This window comes from Neolamprologus multifasciatus, chromosome 22, assembly GCF_963576455.1.
Source record: "Neolamprologus multifasciatus chromosome 22, fNeoMul1.2, whole genome shotgun sequence".
NCBI classification, from domain to species: Eukaryota; Metazoa; Chordata; class Actinopteri; order Cichliformes; family Cichlidae; genus Neolamprologus; species Neolamprologus multifasciatus.
In genome coordinates, this window is record NC_140459.1 from 1,468,937 (window position 1) to 1,493,309 (window position 24,373).

The following is a 24,373-nucleotide window of genomic DNA, read 5'->3' on the forward strand; positions in this document are numbered from 1 at the left end:
TAATTAATTATTTCCCATTTTAATTAATTATTGCCACATTTAATTAATTATTTAATGGTGTATTTAATTAATTCATTATGGCAGTCCTGGCGTTCCATACTTGTGAAGCTCGCACACAAGAATTTCACTCACATGTAGTGTACCAGTGTAACTGCACATGTGATGTGACTATAAAAGTCATTTGATTTGATTTGATTTGAAAAGGAACACAGTTTGTCCCGGACTTCAGCTAGAATGAAAAAAGAAACAAATGTAACCCTGGTAAGATTTACAGCAATCAGAAGTACAGGGTTCTTTGAATGCATCGTAGTTCTCGTCTGATAGTTTAATTTCCGGGCTTGCCCTGAAGGCATCACCTGCAGCTCGGTGCGCGGTGTGTGGTGTAGAAGAACAAAGACGGCAAGGAAAAACTCCATGCTGCCGCGGAGCCCGGTTTTCCCCAGTTGAAAGAGAGAAAAGAGGTTAAATTAATATTTGTGAGAGAGCTGTCGTTAGCGGTGAACCACAGACGGGTACCTACCTCGAAGGAGTCGGAGTGTTTCTTCGAACTTTTTGAACTATTCTGGTGAGTTAGCCTAGCTCACTTAGCACCGCTATTGCAGTTTAATGCACTGAAAAAAACAACTAACCAGTCAGAATAGTAGCAAATGTGTTTAATTATGTTTAAGATGTGTTTTCAAAGTATTGCAATGTTGTGACAGTTTTGTTTATTATGAGTGTTTAGTGTTTTTTCCTTTCTTGGGCCTGCTAGTTCAGCCGTGGCGAGCTAAGTGGTTATGCGCAGTTCAGGTGCAATAGCTGTGCTATAGCTAGGGTTGCTGAAAAAAACAACTAACCAGTCAGAATAGTAGTAAATGTGTTTAATTATGTTTAAGATGTGTTTTCATAGTATTGCAATTGACAGTGTGAGTGTTACATTGTGACAGTTTCCATAAAAGCCTGCAAATTCTCTGAACAGGTAGCCATGAAGCAACCATATTTTTCTCAAGAATAATTCAACTTAATATTATTTGTATGGCCATATCACAGCAACAGCATAGCCTTAAACTAGCTTTGGAGAAAAGAGAACTGCACATATAGTTGCTTTTTTGGGTTACTTTTATGTCAAGAAAGTTAATTTGTTTAGAACTGTGATCAAGGATAACACGTTAAACGTTGAAAGTGTCAATATAAAAACTGTACAAACTCCAGAAAAGTGGCAAATGAGGTGGCAAAAGTGCAGGCAATTTTTACAGAAGTACAGCTGCTAGTGTCAAAAACACTCAAGTAAAGGTTTGATAAAGTATCGGTTGACAAAATGTGCTCAAAGTAAGAAAGTCAAAATAGTAACCTAACTGAACCTTGTGCTATAATAAAATAATATTAGTAAATAGGTCTACAAACTTAGTCTGGTGGTAAGAGGCACAAGGGCCTTGGAGGCACATTTGGCAGCCAGGGTTAGAGCTCAGAAACCTGGGGCCTCGGGGGTTTGGGGCTAACAACACTGACTGGTAAAAGAATCTAACATCCAAGTGTTACATGGTGTTGCAGGTGATAAAAATCCATAAACCATTGTTTAGAGGTTGTTGTGGAAGTTTTCCATTTAATAAAGCCTGCAGACAAGCGATGAGCGGTAGCTAACATTCTTTAATCAAGACAACTTTGTTACCAGACCCCCACCACCTGTCTAACTGTTTGAATGGAGTATGAGGCAGACATGCTAAAACAGTGAGCTAAAAGCATTACCAATAAACAAAGTGATCAATACATAAATGAAAGAAATTCCTCTACAAGGTGATTGCCAGTTTGGTTGGGTTTTTTTGAGACACAGAGAGTGAGAGATCCTGTCCTACATTACTTTAAAAAAAAAAGAAGATATTTTCAGAGCTGTTGATATATGAAGCTCTGAGCATTGAGTTTTGCATTGTGAGAGTTTCAGTAAAAAGCCTGCAAATTATTGCATTTATATTGGAGAGCAAAGAAAACTTAAATTCTACGTGTACTATGGAAAATCAGTTTTATAAAAGCTAGATAAACAGAGCTGAAGAAGACTGTGTTTGTAAAACTAGCGGAAACTTGTGAGAATTATAAGTTATAAGACTGTTTCTGCTATCGATACAATTTGTGTTGTTAATCCTGAATGATTCACGGTGACAACATCATAAGAAGAAGGTCATTTTACACACACACACACACACACAAACACACATTTGGAAAATCACAGTTTGACCATAAAAATTCCCAGAATAATTAGTATTTGAGATTGCTGAAGCAACATCACTAAAGAAAAATATCCTTGCATGTCACTTTCATTTGAAAATCTAAAAGTTTTTTATGTAAAACATAAAAACAACAAAAACTTTAGATGTTAGAGATGTCCTGATGAATTTTGTGAATATCTAGATCATTGGTGTTTGGATTTGAGGGTCAACAGGGCGAAACACTGAGGCTGGGTATTAGAAATACAACATGGTAACATGAGACACGTTAACTCTGAGAACTCTAACATTTAGTTTAACGTGTGAGAGGTAAATGCATAACAGAAGCTAAACAGGAGTTGCTTGTCTCTAGATTAGTTGAAATAAATTGAAAATAAACTGATTTGAACAGGTTTGATGCATTATACAAAAAAGAAAAAGGCTCATAACATAGTTCACACGATCTAAGCAAGAGTAACTTGGAATCTCAAATGTTAAAGTACACTTACTGATTGTACTTTTACTACATGAGCTAATGCAGATGCTCTAAAAGCACGCTGACTGAAAAAGAAGCACACACTTGGAGAAACTGTGCTGTAACTTCTCATACTGTGAAGTTTTCTGACAAAAGTGAATTGAAAACTTATGCTTTACAGCTTACTAAGGGGTCCTGTGATGGGCCATGTGCAATTACACAAAAGAACAAGTTAAATTTCACCATAACATTGACTGGAGAAAAGCCAGTTTGGTATTTTAATTGAGATTACAACTGTAATCAGTAAAATCAGTGCTGTGATAGTTAGTTTAAGATCACAACCTGATTTAAAACACAGTCTAACATCAACATTCTTGCCCCTGAAAATAGGTTAGGATGGCCGAAAAATGTACTTTAAAATGAGATTTTCTTTTTGTTTCATTGGAACAGTAAAGTACATAACAAAGAAATGAGTACACCTTTGTAGATATCACTGATATGGAGTTTTTCATGTTTTACATAAAGACTTAGAGCTGCTAGTTTCCTAGTGGCATTTTCTCATTTGAACCATGGTGACTTAAAAGTTTAGCAGCAAGACACTTGTTTCCTTTGTCCCATCAAACATTTCTTTCAGACATCTGTGTTTATCAGAGCGATATGTGACTAATTTTTTATTGAATCAGCAGAAAGTACACAAATACAAGATTAAATATTTTATTTATTTATCAAAGACACATAATTACACATTGATACAATGAACAAGGTGTCTATGAAAATTACACATGGTGTAAGAAAAACATTATAACATACAAATAAGTGTTTTAAGATAATCTGACATACTTTAAAAGCATAAGAATAAAAGTTTTTTTTTAAAAAAATCATGTTCTTTGATGATCACATTATCACATTCTTTAAAGCATAACGTAGGGAGCAGAGTGTTCACAAAAACAGTTTTATGATTACTTTTTCCACAGCGCTTGTATGCCTCTTGCAAAACTATGTACTTTTCACCATAAGACACAATAACTCACGATTATCTAAGACCAGCCATGAAATGTCCGTCGCTTCATTACAATCATTTGTCCCCGCTGCTGCCCTCAGATCCAGATGCAGTCTTCTGTACTGGGGGGTAAAATGGCTCTTTTAGTGGTTCATAAAAAATATCTCAAAAAGCGATGTTAGTGCGGGGACCAGAAACACTGGGTTGCAGAGCAGTTGGTAAGGACTTGTATATTTCTGGAGAGTCTGCAAAAGCTGTCTTGCTCGTGCTCCTGATTGGATATGTGGAGCCCGGCTCTGATATCTCACTGGTGGCAGCTAAAGGTAGGCACGCCTTGGAGGCGGAGTTGGTCTCGGGCGCATTCTTTCAAACGAGTCTCACGGCATTTCAGGCAACCTCAGGCCGGAAACAACATCCGGTCACTCGCGGTCAAAATCCACGCAGAGCTGGTGTTTCGCAGCGATCAGGTTAACACATCTGGCTTAAATCAGAGTCTAAAAATATAAAGAAAAACAAAAAGAGTTTTAAAACACGCAAACTAGCAAAATATCAAAGGAGCATAACATAACAATAACAAGATGATATGAGATACCTGATGAGGCCATGATAGGTGATGTAGACATGTAATGTATAAACTTTTACGGGAGTTAAAGTGGAGCTTATATATATTTTAAAGTATATTGTACGTGGGATAGGCTCCAGTGCACCGCGCGAGCCTGAAAAAAAGGATAAGCGGAAGCAAATGGATGGACGGATGGTGTATTGTACGTGTTACAAACCATTGTGATATTTTTTAAATGAAAGGATTGACAGAATGGTAAAAAGGAAAATGCAAAAATGTAGTTAGAGAGGAAGATTAACACTTACCGAATGATATGCACATAGGGAAAGCGACGGCAGTTGTTGATCCCTGGTTCGTGGTTGTTGCGAGCTCGTTTCCCGCAGGCTCTTCTGCACTTCGGGCGTAGCGATGAGGCTCAAAACACCCCAATCAGACAAAGTAAAGGCGATCCACGGTGTGACCAAAACTTTCACCCGCTTTGAGCTGGTAGAAATAGATTTCGCTCTCTCTAAGGCTGTCTAGCCCCAAAGCCCACCGGTGTTGAGCCTGAATCACTCCTCCATCATACCTGCAGCCGAATGGCTAACCGGGGTGCGAGGGGAGCCGCCCCATTGTTATGTGATTGGCAGCGGGGCTAAGTTAGGCGGAGTTGGTCTCTGGCGGAAATTTCGAACGAATAGCCAGAATCATTGTGCGGCAGATGTGGAGCGAACAAGCAGGAAATATTTGCGCTCTGGAAGCGGTTGCGGTTTGATTAAGAGCAAAAGGAGAACTTAGACTCTGCGTTGAATTTTAGAGGTAGCTGGTAAGAGGGATCGTTTTGAAGAAAACAGACTAAGGACTTTTCAGGATTTTTCCCCTGTTTCCGAAATATAAGGTTTTTGGGAATAAAAGGGGTAGCTAGCAGGGTTTTCAGGAGTTTTTCCCTGGTTATTTAGTCTAAGGATCGGGGTGAATTTGAGAAAAACGAGTAAGGTTTTTTCAGGTGTTTTGGAGAAAACGCGGAGGATTTTTTCAGGATTTTTCCCCTGTTTCCAAAATATAAGGTTTGGGGAAAAGAGGGGCTGCCTACCAGGGGTTTTTTTTGAGAAAAGAGTTTTTTATGTTGGGAGCCGCGGTGCGTTTTTCGGGGATCGCCAGAGTTTGTTTGTTTTTTTCACGATTCTGAGTTTTATTCTAAATCTCCTTGTTCGGATTAAACAAATGCATATAAATTGAAATAAAGTTTTCCCCCAAGGCATGCAGCCTGTATTTCTGGCCATACTGAACGTTACAAAGTTTAACTAAACAGTTTCACTATTTTACTATGTATTATTAACACGTTTTCACACATAAGCACGGAGCCCGAGACACACAAAGTCCGGAGACACAGACACACAGCCTCGGGCACGCGCCCTCGCACACACGCTGAGCCACCACCAGATGGCGTTTTTTAAGCATAAAAAAAAATAAAAACTTTTTTTTTTTAATGGATTAAAAAATAAAAGAATGCTATTTGATATATAAGAAACTTAAATAATCAATTAGTTCTTTTTAGGGGGAAAAAGCAATGAGCTATGAACTAGCATATTTTTATGAATATCATATTTTTATGAATATCATATTTGTATTACTTCCTTTATTACTTTATTACTTCCTGGGGCCATAAATCATTCTAGGGGGTCATAAATCACTCAGTTTGACATAAGGGGTATAATATCACTCTCTTATAGCTATTGCTAATCTCAACCATTGTCCCTTGTTGGGCTTACAATCACAATACATACTTTTTACAATAAAACATAGAACCAAAATACATCATAAATAAAATAGACAGTAAATTACATGAGTGTTACAAACTGTGAGATCACAGGACAGCTTATGAGGATTTAAGGTACACAGGTGTGATCATTGTAATGGGGTGACAGTAGTTGATTCTTTGTTAATAAGGCCTTGATGAGTTTTGGGACAAATTGAGTGAATTGCAGAAACAAATTATCACTAACATCACATGAGTTTGTGGCTTAAGTTTGGTGTTTTGCTTCATTCAGCTCAAACTGTTTGTCGTCTTTACAGGAAGTGTAGCAGCACATACAACAAAGGATGAACTTTAACATTTTGTGTGTGTGTTTCTAGGAGGGGACACTGACTATGACGAGGAGGCTGATGAAGACTCTGATGAAGTCAAAGCTCTCAGAGGCAGCAACAGTAAGTCTTTCTCAGCTAACGTGTTGTATCAATGTGTAATATTTTTGTGTAATTTTTGTGTGTAAAGTTACATAATTTTGTACTCTGGTTTGACTGATTTTAAACTCATGTTGCAGCTGAATACTGTGCTTTTTTTCCTTTCACAGTGTCCATTGACCAAGACAGTGATTACGATAGCTCTGACTCTGGTGTCTCTGACTGATCTCTCGTAAGTATCTCAGATGTGCTTCACAGATTCACAATGAGTTAATTTAGGATATTAGAAAGTTGACATATGGAGAGGGATGCACCAGCCTGATATTGGTCTTGCAAAGCTGGATCAATAAGTTGTTAGACATTAATGAACGTGATGACATTTGGAATTATTGTACTAACTAGAAAGCGAAAATTTCAGAAGAAATTTTAAGTGTGCCTATGCCGCTGCTAATCAGTGTAGTTTGCCATTCATACGGCTACAGAGAGCAAAACTCAGCAGAGCAGCCATTCTCCACCATGAACTATGGTAAAAACAAACACCGCTCGCGCCTCACAGATGACAGCTTACAGTTTTGTGTAAAGATGAGGTGACTTCGTACAGCCCCGATTTGCAGACGCTGTGCACAGAGGTTCATGAGCAGAAGTCCCATTGTACCACGGCAGACCAACAATGTTTGCATGAACACGCTTTGTAGCATTACTTTATTCTTTATTCTTTATTCTGAATGATTAACAATGGTCTACAGCCAATATTGTGAATTAATATACAAACTTTGGTTGTAAGATTCAGATAACTATTTAATAAAAGCTAAATATTTTATATGAGAGTAAGAAAGAAAAGTATTTCTTTGTGCCCCCCTTTTCCCTGTTAATGCCCTACCTGGCCCCCTGGCAAAACTTTGCTAGATCCGCCCCTGCACAGTTACCAGCTGTCAGCTACTTAGAAAACAGAAACAGTTCATAACTTCCCTTCAACTCATTCATGTCACCTAAAAGGTAAACCTGTTTCTCCATCAGCTGTTCAGCTCTGATGATTCAGTAAGGACATCTCCTGGTTTCATCTTCATGTTTCCCTCTCACCACATATCCAAACCATCATGACCAGCAGCTTTACAGCTGTGGCTCCAGCAAACATCAGCTGATGCTAGAAATTAATATTAAATCAATTCTAACAACAGCTGATCAAACGTGCTGCTGTTGTTTAGCGACATCCGCTTGTTTCCTCTTTCTGGCGCAAAGTGATAAACAAACAAGAGAGACGATCAGCTGATCATTGATCAGTTTCATGATTGAAGTTGCAACAGGAGAGAGAGGGGAGAGAATGACAGGGGAAGAGGCAGCTGTGCAGCGTAACGACAGAATAACTCCAGCTTTGTGTCTTTTTCCATTCTAGCTGAAGTTCGGGACAAACTGTTCCTTTTCAGCTCAACACGAAACGCGTAATATTTTCTCTGAATGTGGGACGATTTCGTTTGTACGGGACGGTTGGAAACTCTACTAAATAACCTTATAAATAAAATAAAGTTCACTGTCAGTAACATCATAGCACCACCCAGCTGTATAGAAACTCCGTCATGCTAGCTAGTAGCAGTACGAGTTATTGTAACTGACTGTAAAAAGTCAGCACAATGAAAATAAACTCCACCTAAACTTGGTTTATATCTGACCAGATAAACTGCAGGTCATAACTTCTTACCTGAAGTTCAGTGTGTGTGTCTTTCAGTTTCTCTCGTTATGTTCCCTTTCAAACTTTAGAGACTTTATTTGAAAGAAGACACTAGTGTGAGTGTAAATAAGAGCAGTGAGCTGTAAAGACCGATTAAAGTGAAATGAGATGAGGTCAAATGAATGTGATGACTTTTTCATTTATTTATTTTTTGGACTTTTACATTTTCTAATAAATATCAGTAGGTTTCTATTGTTGAAGTCTTTGTTATATTTAACTGATTTAAAGTTAAAAAAGTTCAGTGTGATTACACATAAGAGTTTAAGTTGGTGCATCCCTCACTGAGAACCTGCTGCTACTCTACATGTAAAATAATACTGTTGCTCCTCTCTGCAGCTGATTCTGACAAACAAGGTCAGGCCCAGGAGTCGTCCTGAATCTTCAGCTACATCAAGTTTCACGGCTCGCATGAACTAGATTATTGGCATACAGGCTACAATAATTACAAATAATAATGATAAATATAAATAGTTTATTTTACACTTTACAGATTAAAAATCTGAGGTATAATGTGGTTCTTTAGCTTTCCATGAAATGGGTTTTAAAAGTGTTCATGCTTCCTCAATCTGAACCTTCATGACAGCAAAATTTATGAGTCAGTTTTGATAAGTTTAAAACTTTTAGAGTAAATCATAAATCTGAAAACATGTTTGTAAAGATATTTGAAACATTGTCACTGGTTTATGCACCTGTGAAAATAGTTTCATACCGATTGGACACAAAGCAGACGCTAAAGTCTGCATCTGATAAAGTGGGCGGAGCTCAGCAGTCACACCTGCTGCCTCTGCAGGAAACATCTCCAGGCAGGTGGAAGAAAATGTTTTAGTGTGACGTCTGTTAATGCATATAATGTTTTTATGTAGGAGAAATATAATTAAAATCATAATATTTAGAAGTGAATACATAAAATAAAATGGTTGGATACTAAACAAAGCATAAATGTAATGTGAAGGTTGGTGCTTTAACCCTTTCACTGTAAGTTGGCTTAATGAATCAGACCTTTACAAACAGCGAGACCTCAGGTGCTCATGAGAATTAAATGATTTTAGATACTCTGGTGTGATCATTGTAATGGGGGCGTGGCATAAACTGATTATCTCCTTTTTTATTATGGCTTTTATGAGGTTTTGGCCAAATTGAGTGAACTTCTAGATGATTACAAAAACTACAGTCTGTCTGTGTAAATACATTTATTGTTTTATTGTGCCTTAAATATTCATTTGCAGTGAAACTTTTAAAATAGAGAAACTTTTTCTGTGGGAAATTTAGGGCAGAAATCTGGAAAATGTTGTGTTTCAGTATTTTCTTGCATTTACATGTAAGCTCTTAATTTGAAAAGTTCTGTTTCCAAGGTAATTTCTACTTTTATTCAGCACGAGCTAGGATTACTTTATTGATTGGATAAGATGCTTTAATTATATTCTAGATTTTAAGTTTGAACTTTACGGTAAAAGGTTCAGTCCACATGATGAAGCTGTCTGTGGATGAATCAGTGAAATATTTGCTGTAAGACTCAAATTCTTCTTGTAATCCTGAAATGTCTTCCATTGTGTGGGCGTTTACTGATAATAATGATGGATTGTAAAGCATCGTATATTTGAAGATTGTGTTCTTTCTTTTAAAAAATCCTCGGAAAGGTAAAATGATTGGCTAGAATCTGAAACCTATGACATCTCAGGAAAATAAAGCACCGAAATGTGCGCTGCTTTTCGGTCTGGTTACTACCGTTTATTACCGGTACCCATCCCTAGTGGAGAGCAGACTTTATCACAGTAGATGTCTTTGTGAAAGTGCTGTAATTAAGTTTAAGAATATAATCCACCCACTGTTATCATCTTCAATGCTTATAGAGCAGAGCAGCTATCTGAACGCTACTCCAACAGAGGTCGATTATCTTGTTAATAACTTTGACTCTTCACTACGTACGACTCTGGATACTGTAGCTCTGGTGTCGTCCTCTGCTATTCTCTTGTGGGGTGTCCCACAGGGCTCAGTTCTAGGCCCCCTAAAAAAAATTTTTTTTAAATCAACAGACTTTAACAGTGTCCACTGTGAGGGTTGTTGTTTCTGGACTTTTCCTTTCTGTCATGCTGAAATGAACTTTGACCTTAAGTGTTTTAACGCTGTGCAGGCAGCTCGCTGCAAACTAAGCAGGAAGGTAAAGTTGTGTTTTGATGTAAGTGAAGAAGAAGAAGGAAAGCTGTTTTAAACGGATTCATCTTCACTTATTCACACGTTGTAAGTTTGACAAACTGAATTTGTGCTGGTTTCAGTCTCTTGGTTCCTGATTTGTAGCTAAAAGTAAGAAGCAGCTACTTTCAGCTGTTTGAGAGAAACTGAAGAAGACGTTTACTGAAGTTTTAGGACCAACAGACTGATGAATAAACCAAGTAAACCAAAGTAAAGACAAGCTGCACTTTGACTTTTATTAGAACAATTTGCTGGAACTACAGAGTAATGAAGTACTTGACTTCCAACCTTACTGTACAGCACAGAGCACAGAGGGACAATATATGTAATCAATATATGATGCAGAATGAACAAGTAAAGACTGTAAGCTGAGTCTGAGGCTCATGCAGGACATTTCATAGTGAGGTGTCTTTGGTTGGATTATTCAAACATTTACATCAAAGCACCAAACTCATTTCTCACAGATGAAGGTCAGTGATCTAGAACTGAACGGTATCGATGTCCCATCAACGTCACAGCAGAGTCCATAGTAACCAGAACTGGGAATCTCATATCCTTCTTCCCAGAACCTGTCAGAGAGATCAAATCTGATATGAAACTGGACTAAACTCATAACTATTGTCACATTCATATAAATATGAGTCTCTTTTGGAATATTTCCAATATTTCCTGTATTTCTTTCCCAGGTTTCTCGCCCACTTTCCCTCCTTTAGACTTTTCTCTGAGAATCATCATGCACACTAAAACAGCTTTCAAGCTTTGATGAATATGAAATCTTCCTGCTGTAAAAATGGAGAATAAAAAGAAGTCAGAGCTGACTTTCTGCTGTTTGAAACTGTTTTGTCAGCTGTTTACAGACATCACTTTGAAATGTGTGTCTATCAGGTCATATTTACTGAAGCTTCTTCCTTCATATGTTCTGAAGTTTTACAAACACCAAAGAAGAAGAGACAGGAATTCTCTGAAACAGTTTTTGTTCTGTGAGAAAAGAAACATTACAGCACAAAAAACATGAAGACAAATTGAACAAAGTGAAATGTGTCGGTCGCTGCTTTGAACATGTTTCAATCCTGATTTCTTCAAACTGACTTGTTGTAACTGAACGTCATCACAGACTGCAGATGAAGAGAGTTCAAGCACAGCTGTTCATTCAAAGGAGGATTTCTGCTTTTCTTTACATTCAGTTTGTGGGGCTGTTGGAAAATAGCTCAACTCATGTATTGCTGATCTATCTTCCAAAACATCAATGTTTCACTTCTAAATAATAACTCTGGAATAGAAACAAACTAATGTCTCACGTTTCTGTCAGCGGTGCTCCGTCCACCCATTCCCATTCATATCCTCCTGATGTGTTTTTGGTTCTCAGACCAATCCAGGACTCTCCTCTCATGTTCAGTTTATTGACAAATTTCTGTTTGAGAAGAGACACAAATATTGTCTCCAGTCATAATTCAGCACTTCTGTTGTAGTGACATCATCTTGTGAATATGTCTGAAGGAAGAATAAATGTGATGAAACTTTTCTTCCATTGTGCAGAAATCAGAGAGAAATCCATCAGAGTGGAGACAGGAAGCAGGTCACAGACTGACAGCAGGTCAAAAACACAAGTAACAGATGACTGTCAGCTCCATCAAAGATCACACAGACATGAACAAACACACCCACCTGTTCCTCTTTGCTGTTTATCACCACCAGATCAGCTCCTTTATCCTGACAGTCTCTCCTGCTGTCAGACCAAGTTTTCCTCTCACAGGATTTAAAGTAAAACTTGCTTCCAAATCTCCTCCATCCTTCATCACACTTCTCTTAAAGTCAAACACATGTTTTAAAGTCAGACTTTGTGTCATGTTGTATCACATTAATCTTTGGTCCCTGTCATTTTCCCTGTAAATACTTCATTTAAACTCAGGTTTTCTCTCTTATTCATAATTAACTGAAACTTACATTTATACAGAGAAACTGTTACACAGCATCAAACATTTAGGATTCAAAACAAAGACACAATCAGGTTATCACTGTGTAACACTGATGTTTTCTATTAGTTATTCAAACTTTATTACCTTCTATCATCTTCTTCAGCTTCTTCACTTCTTCCTGTAGCTGACTGTGTTTTTTACTCAGTTCATCATAACGGCTCTGTAACTGAGTCAGGCTGGTTTTTGTGTCTTTAGAGAAAAAAAAGATTCAAATTAAGTTAAAATGTTCTACAAATATATCTGTGATATAAGAACTTGGTGTTTGCTTACCTTGAAGTTCATCCTCAGTGTGGCTGTTCTTCATTTTGTTGAATTCACTCTTGTTCAAAGCATCTGAAATATTTCAGTGAAATCAAAATAAAATAAAATAAAATGAGTGAAACATTGAACAGAAATAATCTTCTTCCTCTGCTTTGTCAAATATCAATAAGAGTCAGAAACTTGCAGCCATTGTTCTTTAACATGTCCTGTGGGTGGAGGTGTTAGAACTACAGGAAATCTGATGAGCTAAATACGTATCAACTGTGAACAAAAACCACTGACAAGATTCAGAATAATTGTGCTTCAGTGTGGAGGAAGAAGGTGAAGAATCAAACAGCATTTCTACACCTGTAGTCAGAGATGTTATCTATATGCTTTGAAAGAATAGATTCTGACTCATGTGACATGTGCCTGTTCTCACTGAAAATATGTCTTTTTACATTCAGTCAAAGCTGCTCTGAGGCTTCAACACTTCCTCTTTCTGCTTATTTATAATTAATAAATGTTTCTTCTTGCAGCTTCCAGGAACTCCTGTTACAGTTTTTCCTGCTTTCAGACGTCCTTTTGCAGGCGTCTCTATTCTCACATCACAGATTTGTGATGTTTCTCCTGATTCACCATTAAGTCTGTCACAGCTCCACCAGGACCTAAAGGTCAGCTGAAGATTATCAACTGATTTAAAACCTAGAATCAAACCACCTTAAAATCCAAACATCAGCAGCTGCTGGGAGTTTTCTCTGTGTTGTTGTTTTTGTTATTGTGGAGTCTTTACCTGATAATATAAAGAACCTCGAGGCAACTGTTGATGTGATTTGATGTAATAAAAAAAAGATTAATTGATATATCCCAGCAGATGAATGGAGCTAACATTAGCTTGTTAGCTACCTGCTTAATACACCAAGTGAACTAACTAGTCGCACAATGACAGACGGCCACTGTCTAACATAGTGTGACTGCACCTGCATCAGTCTGCAGCAGATGCTGCTGCCTGTCTGCTTTGTTGATATAATCACAGAATCACCGTGTTGAGTGAAGAGTTTGAAGGAACAACAAGAACATTCACTCCACTTCCACAACACACACAAGATATGAGCCAGGAATCATGCACACAGACACACACCTGCTAATCAGTGCTAAGTAACAGACTCATGAAATACTAGAAGCTCAGTCAGCAAAACCAACGTGTTGGTCAGGCTGTACCACACAGCAGCTCATATTATTGATCAGAGAATTCCATTTAAAATGCCACCGTGCAGTTTTTATGAAGAGGAAACTATCCTTAGAGACCAAAACTCATTTGGTCCTGAATGGAAACATGTTTTTAAGGCAGCAAAGGTGCTCATTTTAACATGGGAGTGTATCATGAGCATGATAATAAAACTCCTCACAGCGTGTTGTGATTCCAGCCAGAATCAGCAGATACAGAACCACCAGCTTCACTTCAACACCTCTGAAACGGCTTCTTTTCACAGCTGGAAGCTTCTCCTGGGCTTTTATTTCTACGAAGGCAAAATGGAGAAAATCATTTGTTAATTTAATTATTAAACATGTTTTAATCATAATTTGTTTCCCATTTTTCAAGCGTATTTTATTGGTTTATCGTCAGAAAGACTTTCCACCTGCAGCCGACCTGATGATGAGCTGAACAAGTTCATTCTAGCAGTTTTGATATTTACAGGAGACTTTGTCACATGTTTGTCTTCAGGTGACTTTTACATATGTGAGAACAGAGACTCTGACAGAGAAACGCTTTGATGTGACTCAGAAACAGACGAATGTGTATCAGCCGTGTTTCACACAAAGACCAGATCATGAAGACAATGTTGGTTATTATAATATGAATATTATGTCATTAAAACAATATCTCCATGATTTGCTGAAATGAAAACAGAGTTGTTATTCATTGGTCTGATTTCCTGTCAGCTAAAACTAGCTGTGAAAAGTGTGCTTTGAGCAGTTTCCGTGGTTATACTCGCTCCACAGTGTCGACCAACACTTCCTTGTTTCTTATATTTCTGCCTTCACCACTGATCTGTGAGATAACTCCTCCAACACCTTTCTGTCAGCTTGTGGAGACTGAAGAGTTTCTACACTTACTAAAATAACACACTGATACTTTAAACTAGACCATTTTTATCATTTATTCTCTAAATAAACAGAAAACATTAAAAATATAGAAACATATAAACCATAATAAGAGCAGAGACTGCACACCTTCACCAAAGCTTGAACTTTCCTCCACACTATGAATAAACTGAGTCTCTGGACCCAAAAGCTTTGATGGATCTGTATTAGTTTGATATTTTATTGAGAAGATGGAAACAGTCTCTCCTGATTCCTGATCCCTCAGTATTTGATACTTACCTCCGTCCTGTGTTGAAACAGGGACCTGATGGTCTGTGCTGGAGTCCACATTCTCATGGAGGAGGACCAGTCCCTCCAGTCTCTCTCCTCTGTCCTCTCCTTTGCTGTATTTCACACTCATGCTCAACTCTGGATCCTCATCGATGATGGAAGACATTTTAAGATGCTCAGTTTTCAGCAGTATCAGTTTCCTGTACAGCAGAGCTGTCACTCAGTCGCTGTGTTTCTCTGTTAACTGGAGCTTTTCTATGTGAAGCTGATTCTGATTCTGCAGTAAATCATAAGTAAATGTTGGTCCTCTGTATTCTGATGCTGCTGTCGCTTCGCTTCCTCTGTCTCTCTGTGAGCTGCTTTGAACAGGAAGTGCAGAGGTCATGACAGGAAAAGCTGAACCACATTTTGTCCATAGTTAGAATTAAAACTGATAACACAAAGTCCAGATAAACAGAATCAACTTTCTGGGTTTATTGAAGGTTTGTTCAACAAATTAAACTAAATTTCCTTCAAAATAAAATGTTTGCATTTTATTTTATTTATTTATTCATTCATGATTTGAGTTTATGAACTCTACTTTTTCACAGATATTTCTTTGTTGTTGTTTTTTGGACAGAGACCATTGAAACAGTAAAGAAAGTGGGGGGAGAGAGAGGGGCTGAGCTGCAGCACAGAGCCTGGGCTGAACACGAACCTGAGACTCTGCAGTACTTTTTACTGCTGCTAGTTTTTCTGTCCTGACAGATGTGATGATCTGATCTGTGACTAAATAAGATCACAGAAGTGTTTATATGACAGCCGAGTCACATGATGGAACAAATTTATAGGACAACATGATAAAAGTGCATCTGAACGGTTTCTGAAAATGTTTTTCTTATCTGATATGAAACTCACAAATACGTTGTGCAACATTTAATGTGCCACGCATCCTCGTGTCCTCATTTTACATCATCAGATGTTACAGCCGAGATAAAGTGGAGAGAGAGAGAGAGAGAGAGAGAGAGAGTCTTGAGATGTGAGAGATTTGTCATGTTTCGTGTGTTTGGAGTGTGTGGACAGCAGTGTTGCGCAAGTTCCTATGAAAAAGTAATTAATTATAGTAACTAGTTACTACTTCAAAAAAGTAACTGAGTTAGTAACTGAGATACTAGATTCTAAAAGTAATTAATTACTTGAAAAGTAACTTTTGTGTTACTTTAAAAAAATGTTTAACCCTCTGGGGTCCAACTACTTTTGATGTTTCCTCCACATTTCACCTTTAAAAACTATTTATTTGCCTTGTTTGGTCTCATTGTTTTCAGCACAACCTCACGTGTCTGAATTTACAGTCATGTTTTCATTTTGACAAACTGTGTTAACACAATTGATCAAAATCAGACAAAAAACTGTAACAACCACAAACATGTTTAATGATCATATTTCATAACTTTAAATGCAAATATAAACTGTCAATTTTAAAATCATATGCACAAGTTATGCAAACAACAAAGTTATTTGCATCCATTTAATTTTACCTTGATTTTTTAAATAACCATTTCAAACTATTTACAGAACAATCAGCTGTTCTTCAACAAGATGCCACAAATTATTTGTGCCACTGCAAATATTTCTGTCCACTATAAAGGAAACATCACAGCCTGATACCTGCAGGTCTGACAGCAGCAGGTGTATCACTCCTGTTTCTAGGACATTCGCGGCTAAAACACTGTTAAAAGTGTAGTTGGTGACAGAAAAACGGGGTATTTTAAAACTACACCACCACCTTTGCTGCCTGTGATTTGAAATGCATTCTGGGATACCTGGCTGCCCCAAGTCTACACAAGCAATCGATTATCTAGGATCGACCTGTTTTGACTTACTTTGCACGGCAACCAATCAAATGTTAGAGAAGCTGTATGGGCAGCGTTAACCCCACCCCCTGCGTTTGATGGGTGAGGTTGACAGATAAAATTAATTCAAGATGAGAGCCAGGCGCCAGGACTGCCAAAATGAAATAAATAAATATATCATTAAATAATTAATTAAAATGTGAAATACATAAATAATTAATTAAATGTCTCAATAATTAATTAATTACATGGCTCATAACTATTTATTTAATTTATTATTTCCCACTTTAATTAATTATTGCCACATTTAATTAATTATTTAATGGTGTACTTAATTAATTCATTATGGCAGTCCTGGCGTTCCATACTTGTGAAGCTCGCACACAAGAATTTCACTCACGTGTAGTGTACCAGTGTAACTGCACATGTGATGTGACTATAAAAGTCATTTGATTTGATTTGATTTGAAAAGGAACACAGTTCGTCCCGGACTTCAGCTAGAATGAAAAAAGAAACAAATGTAACCCTGGTAAGATTTACAGCAATCAGAAGTACAGGGTTCTTTGAATGCATCGTAGTTCTCGTCTGATAGTTTAATTTCCGGGCTTACCCTGAAGGCATCACCTGCAGCTCGGTGCGCGGTGTGTGGTGTAGAAGAACAAAGACGGCAAGGAAAAACTCCATGCTGCCGCGGAGCACGGTTTTTCCCAGTTGAAAGAGGGAAAAGAGGTTAAATTAATATTTGTGAGGGAGCTGTTGTTAGCGGTGAATAGGGTTGCCAACTCCCTGAGAAATAAATAAGGGACACCTCGTGGCCAGGGCCGGGCGACCCAGTTGTCTTCACCCTTCCCAGTGTGGTGAATTTTTTAGCTCTTTTTTTGTGTGTGAAATTATTTTTTTTAACCATTTGACTTGAATTTGATTTAAGTAGATGCGTATCCTTTGTGATATCAACACATGGGAAACAAAAATCATTTAGCCATTTATTTTTAGCTCAAAATGACAACATTAACACAATAAAACAGGTCTCTTTCTTAAACAGAAGCCTGTCATGCTTAACTTTTGATAATAAAAGTAAATCTTTCTTTAAAAGAACTCTGTCCTGCTTAACTTAAAATTATATAAATTAATAGAAAATAATAGAAAGAAAAATATTCTTGTAACAGTGCACATTTAGTGCATTTAGTGCAATTGGCTTCAGCAGAGGCATTATTTCAGCTTTTGCTCCCGTTTGTAAACCCACTTGTTCCCATGATTACGCATCATAACTCATCATCATTATTCATCTATGTATTACTTTTATGTATTACTCATCTATTTGTTGTAATCATCTATCCTTGCAGTTGTTTATTACACAAAATAAATTATATTATCACACTTCTGGCCACATAGCGCTGATATTCACTGCACATGCCCATTTTAACCTTAACCAGAGGGTTTAAAAACAAACAAACCAGTGTTTACCATATCTGGTTCTGCCGTGGCCTGGTAGACAAAAATTGGTTAAGGGTTCCCCGAGCTTTCACGCCCCTCATGTTCTTCATGTGCCCACCATTAGAAGCATGCCTATGGAAAAAGTGCGCCGGCACACAGTGCAGTGCGCTTTATAGGTGTTATCGTGAACTTTTCCAGCCAGGTGTTTTCCTTTTCCCATTCTTCTCTGCACTTTTGCAGCCTTTTTTTCTTTCTCTGAGAGGCACAAACATTGCTGGTCTAATGCCTGGCTCACACTGTGCGATTTTTGGCCCATTTTGAGCCGATTTTTGAGTCGTGATCGGCCCGATTTTGGCCTTCATCGTGCATAGTGTAGTATACGTGGGGTAACGAGAAGCGATTAACACCTCACGACCAGCTCCCGATCATCAATCGCTCGTGAGGGTGTCACCGCAGCCGCTCACACTGCTCACGCGCAAACACGTAAACGTCGGTGAAAAAGACGGAGCAGCACGGCTGTGCAGCGTGTGATCTGGACACAAGCGATGGAGGCACAACTTGTAGAACTTTGGAAAGCTCATCCGAGCCTTTTCGATGTGGCATCACCAAATTATCACGACCACAACAACCGTGAAAATAGTTGGATTTACATTGCTGCTCAATCACAGCTGCCTGATCATGTTTGTCATTAGTAATTTAGCAATGTTGATGGCGGTGTGTGTCTGTGTGAGTGAAAGACAGAGAGGGAGAGCGAGCGACAGATTTTCTGTTATGACCTTCATTTTATGGAGGCACAGTGTGACTCAGGTCGCATCAGAGCATCGGGCGGTATAGTGTGAGACCCTGCATCGTGACCTACGAACTTATAACCCATGCGAGCCAATCGTGCAGTTTGAAAATCGCAGTGTTTGCCCAGCTTCAGGTGTACTGTCGTCTGAGACTTGCACCGCAGTGTCGGCGTTTATTTCCCCGTTGGCCATGCTTTTTGTTGTGGTCATCTGTTGTCTTCCGGTATTTTCTCCGCAAGCGACCTTTCCTCAACCAATGAGATGAGCGGTAATCTGAATTGTCATACTCGAATTGTCATAAGTGTGCTGTCAGCTCATTGGTCACAAAGCAGGGGCGGGGCTGGGAATTATGGTTTCAAACAAAGCGTTAATTACATTAAAACTTATAGACTACTTTTGATTCTCACTGTATTACGGGACAAAGTGCGTCCCTTATTAGCTCAATACGGGACGTGTACTTTTGTTTCTAAATACGGGACGATTCCGTTTTTTAAGGGACGGTTGGCAACCCTAGCGGTGAACCACAGACGGGTACCTACCTCGAAGGAGTCGGAGTGTTTCTTCCAACTTTTTGAACTATTCTGGTGAGTTAGCCTAGCTCACTTAGCACCGCTATTGCAGTTTAATGCACTGAAAAAAACAACTAACCAGTCAGAATAGTAGTAAATGTGTTTAATTATGTTTAAGATGTGTTTTCATAGTATTGCAATGTTGTGACACTTTTGTTTATTATGAGTGTTTAGTGTTTTTTCCTTTCTTGGGCCTGCTAGTTCAGCCGCGGCCAGCTAAGTGGTTATGCGCAGTTCAGGTGCAATAGCTGTGCTGTAGCTGTAACTGCGGGTGATGCACAGTAATGCCAGTGTATTTACTTTTAATGTGTCACAAGATGCAAATTTATTTTAATATTTAAAAAGAACCAAGGACATTAGGAACAAGGACATGTAAGGAATGTGGACGTCTAACATTCTGCGTATTTGTGTGCAGACTGTTTTTTTTTTGAGGGACGTTTCTGTGGAATCAGAACGATGCCACCTTGAAACGAAAGCGAAAAAAATATTGAAACCGAAAAAAAATATTGTAACTGAAATAAATGTACTGAAAAATCTTGTATTGAAACCGAAAAAAAATTGATAGTGAAAAACACTTAGTTGAAACTGTAATTTTTTTGTTTTCGCTTACAATTTTTTTTTTTCAGTTTCAATCCATTTTTTTTGGTTTCAATCATTTTTTTTTCGGTTTCAATCCATTTTTCAGTTTCAATCTGCTGGCACTGTTTTGGCGTCTGGGGGCGCGCTGGGGGGGGGGGGGGATTCTGGCCCGCGTGTATTTGCATACATTATAGAGGCCACTAGTGCTGTCCAAGCTGCCATCTTTCTCTCTTCCCGTCTTTCAATGGCTGCTTCAATTTCAGCTGGACCCTCCAAACCGCAAGTAAGTAATCATTTTTGTCATCTTTCCTTGCTGTCCCACTGGACTGGACATTAGTTTAGTTTTTTTTAGCTACATCTGGTGAAGTTGTGGTAAAGTGCTGGTATTAGCCCATTCGTCGTAGCAAGCTAGCCCGAAGCTAATATTAGCTAAGTTTAGGGACACCCGTGTCTCTTTAGGAGTTGGAGGCCGGTGTTTTAGGAACGGCACTAGATCTCATCAACAGGCAGTGTTGGGCAGTAACGTAATACATGCACCGGCGTTACGTATTTAAAATACAAAATATGAGTAAATGTATCCGTTACAGTTACCGTTCAATAGGTGATATTGAGAATACAGTTAGTTTGTTGAAATAAATGGATTACATGGCGGTATTTTCCTGTTTCATACGTTAGGCTATGGTCTCTCTATTTTTGGTAATTTGACGCCAGTGGAAACCCAAACAAAACACGCAATAAGAGCCTCTAAAAATTATTATACAAAAATGATTTAATATGAAGACAATAGCAGAGTGTTACAGGCATCGCCCTAAACAATGTAGCCTCATGGGCAGTGTAGTCCGTGCTGCAGGGAGAATGGACTGCCATACCCGTTATGTGTCTGTGAGCGAGGGAGGGAGAAAAAGGAAAAGTACGAGCTGTCATCGAGCAGAAACGGGAGCTGGAAGCATGTAAATATAATAATAACCACTGCAGCCAAGAAGAGAGCCTGACGAGCCCAGCTGTAAGTAAGCTATTAAGACTCGACTGTACACCGTGTTCGTGTTTTCCTCTGAAACAATAAGTTCTGTTGGAGCAGCCTTTCAACGCCTCTCTCTGTCTCTGCTAGCAAAGTTGACCCAGACAACAAAGTAAAGCTAGTTTTCAGCTACGAGCCGACACAGAACCCACCGTATTAGCCAGAGGTCCCTTTACTACGGTTCGGAGCCGCCTGGGTCCCTCTTTTCCGTGACTCTCTCTTCCAGAAGATGATTGAATAAATGAAATATCAATATTTTAACACACTATGAGTCGGTTTTCTCTGTTCTATCATGGGGACAAAAGAATCGGGTTTAATATCAGATATCAGAGCTTTAAAAGACACTGAACAACACTTTCATCATCAACATTTTCTTTGGTTTTGTCACTTTGATGATTTCCTGCTTACCAGCTTCTTGTAGGCCGACGTCAGGGTGCTGCTCTCCATCATCTAACACCTCCACCTCACTTTGCTCTCTCACTCCTCCATCCTCTTGGGACCCTCTGCTGTATTTCACCCTGAAATCTTCAACACTTTGAATTTCTGTAGACATTTTGAGCTGAAAGATCTTTGAGCAGCTTCACCGTCTGTCTGTGTCTTTAAGTCCGACAGCTTTGAAGAGGAAACAAAGAGGAAGTAAAACAGGACGAGTCACAGTTCTTCTGACACGTCAGGAGGCGTCAAACTGTCAGTTATGTACAAATGAAAACAACATTCAACAAGATCTGAAGTTAAGTTACATGAATGTAAAACACTGAAAGAAGTTTTGTTTTTAATATTTTCTATCACAGAGATAATAAGCTTTAACTCAGCAGCTGCAGTATGTTTATAATAACACGGCTTTGTTAGACGCTGCCTTCTACAAACTGTAAGTACATAGAAGCAGCAGAGAGAAGAAGTGTTTGTGACACAGGAAATATGTCAGAGTGAACTATCTATTCATCTTTATTTTTACCAGCACAGAAACTAACAGGGCAGCGTGGTGCTGCAGTGGTGAGCACCATCACTTCTCAGAAAGAGAGTTCCTGTTTTGGGTGGAGTCTTTCTGTGTAGAGGCTCATGGTCCTGGTCTGTGAGCCAGCGTTTGTGTTTGACGTCTGATTCTGGTTCATTTCATGTTCTGAGGTGAAGTTTTGGTTATGATTGTTGTGTCTCTGTTTGTGTCCCCAGGTCTTAGTTTGTTATCTAGCCTCAGGTTTTCTGTTATCATCCCTCCTCTGTGTCCCCACCCTCCTCCTGTGTTAGTATGTGTTAGCATTCCCTTGTGTTGCTTGTTGTTGGGTCTAAACAAATGACCCTGCTGGATTCAGACCACGAGAGACTGCAAACAGAACACAAGAGCCACTGGTACGGTTTGCTTGCAAGGGGAGATTGCCTCCCAGAACTGACACAAGCTCGCCCGTAGCCAACTCCAATCTCCAAACTCCCCTCGCAGCCTTTTATTCAGAGAACACACACTGTGAATGTGTTTGTATGTGTGTGTCTCTGTATACGTGACTTCCTGCTACACAACATATGTTTACAACCATTTAACAACATCCGTATTCATAAAAGGGTCATCTCCCCCCACCCTGTATATGGCTTGACCCCCTTAATGGTCCACCATATACAAGCATAGTTGAGCCCATAAAGGGCAGGAAGTGGACGTTCCTGAGCAAATAAGCAAACCAGAATCTTTACATGGAATGTGCCTGCAGTTGAACACTATAGCTGTAGCCTCCCCCACCATCCTACACGCAGGGGAGGAGAATAGAAACAAGAATATCTTCAATCATGCAGTTTAAACAAGGTTCACAATTCGAAGCACAACAATGACAATTTTTAACAAAGTCACTCCAACACTTGTCATGATGTCCCTCATCCCTCCAGCTGTGTGTTCTAGTTAGTGTTTCCTGGTTTACTTGTGATGCTTTTGTAATCAAGAACACCATAACTAGCGCAGCAGCCAGACCCTGAACTTCAGCAGGTAACTGATGAGCAGTCAGGCTGCAGCCTCCGTCTCCACCTGTTCATGCTTCTATGGTAGAATCACTGGAGAGACCCAGAGCAAGCTGGAGAAATTAGATCTCTTGGCTGGCCTGGGAACGCCTTGATGTTCCCTTGGATAAGCTGGAGGAGGTGGCTGTGGAAGTGTGTCTCCCTGTAACCTGAGCCATCCAGCATCCAAGCCCAGTCTGAGTCAGGCAGCCTTCAAACCTTGACGCTGCTGCTAGGTCTGTCAGAGGTGAGAGGTCCCATAATGAAACCAGTTCCAGCTCAGTGACTGCTCCACCAGGGGCATCCCGAGTAACTGGTTGGAGTTTGAGCGTGGACACACTGCCCCAGTGAGTGTACCCCAACCGGGTATCCCTGTATAACCAGAGCCAGCGAGCCTAAAGATTTTCCTTTCTATTTGTCTGAGACCTCTGAGTTATCCAGCCAGGCCCCAGGAGGGCTCCTGTCTGCCTCCAAGTCTCCAGAGAAACTCTGCCTTTGCAGCCAATCTTCAAAGCTGCCACTGTTAGCAACACGTACGTCCTCCAGAGAAGTTCTTTCACCTCCTCCCTTTTCATACTGTCCACATGTTCTGACCCTCTTCTCCTCTCAGCTTCAACCCCACCATTGTTTTTGTTTTTTTACTTTTCTGCTCTCTGGTTTTCATTTTCGTTCTGGGTAAATATCTTCTTACCGACTGCTGTTAGTGGGCAGGCAGAGAAATCTTGCAACAGATTGGAAGTGACGTCGTTTAAGGAAACACACACTTTAGTTTCAGCTGTTTTCCTAATTAGAGATGTTTAAACATCCAATGTTTACACAAATGAAACCACTGAGGAAAAGTCTGAATGTGTGAGCATAAAGAAGAAAATAAATACATTTTATTTGCTCAACAAAAGCTTCTGCTTACTGCTCCACCATTATCTGTTCAAATGATGACTTAACCAAGATACTGTTTTCACTGTCCAACTCTTCTTTCAGGTCAGTAGATCTTTTACCTGCTCACCTTTACTCATCTTCCTTCTGTGATTCTCTGATGTTATTTTTCATTGAGAAAATTCACACAATGCACAAAGACCTGGTTTCCAATGTTCCCTGTAGCTCTTCCTTTGTGATTCCTCTCCCATCACACTGTTTTTCTGCTGTTACTGATATTTCAGATCTCATCTGTAAGTCGAAACCTTCTACTTGCCAGCAAGACCCCATTCCTACAGTTTTGGCCAAGGCCTGTCTGCCCTCTTTGCTTCCCCTCATATCTGCTATCATCTATTCTTCATTTACCACTGGAACTCGT

General features: G+C 39.2%; 2 protein-coding genes and 2 long non-coding RNA genes across 5 annotated transcripts in view; 2 read left to right on the plus strand and 2 right to left on the minus strand.

Annotated features, from left to right (window-relative positions):
- LOC146492516 (uncharacterized) lies at positions 1-9,721 on the plus strand. Of its 2 annotated transcripts, XR_014872045.1 has the most exons (4): positions 1-565; positions 6,330-6,401; positions 6,548-6,609; positions 8,440-9,721. It is a non-coding gene; the product is annotated as an uncharacterized LOC146492516 (long non-coding RNA). The 2 variants fall into 2 exon arrangements; XR_014872044.1 differs by lacking the exon at positions 1-565 and having other exon boundaries at positions 6,029-6,401.
- LOC146492509 (class I histocompatibility antigen, F10 alpha chain-like) overlaps positions 1-24,373 on the plus strand; it is a 153,949-nt gene that overhangs the window by 124,279 nt on the left and 5,297 nt on the right. The gene's annotated exons all lie outside the window — the stretch shown is intronic.
- Positions 7,928-24,373, minus strand: part of LOC146492517 (uncharacterized) — a 27,948-nt gene continuing 11,502 nt past the window's right edge. Inside the window, exon 2 of the long non-coding RNA XR_014872066.1 lies at positions 7,928-8,016. This is a non-coding gene — a long non-coding RNA (uncharacterized LOC146492517). The remainder of the gene's footprint in view (positions 8,017-24,373) is intronic.
- On the minus strand, positions 10,576-16,967 carry LOC146492518 (uncharacterized). Its single transcript, XM_085149239.1, has 7 exons — positions 14,895-16,967; positions 13,919-14,029; positions 12,540-12,602; positions 12,354-12,458; positions 11,959-12,098; positions 11,592-11,704; positions 10,576-10,862 (listed from the first exon to the last, which is right to left on the minus strand). Exons 1-7 carry the CDS (start codon positions 15,049-15,051, stop codon positions 10,745-10,747), a joined length of 807 nt encoding a protein of 268 aa, XP_085005365.1. The 5' UTR covers positions 15,052-16,967; the 3' UTR covers positions 10,576-10,744.

Bases quoted from the DNA above. Each gene is read 5' to 3' on its own strand.
- LOC146492518 (XM_085149239.1), bottom strand. From the start codon at position 15,051: ATGTCTTCCATCATCGATGAGGATCCAGAGTTGAGCATGAGTGTGAAA. The intron at 14,030-14,894 runs GTAAGTATCAAA...TTGCCTTCGTAG, and splicing joins TGTTTCAACACAGGACGGAG to AAATAAAAGCCCAGGAGAAG. The intron at 10,863-11,591 runs GTGAGACATTAG...TCTCTCTGACAG, and splicing joins GGAGCACCGCTGACAGAAAC to GTTCTGGGAAGAAGGATATG.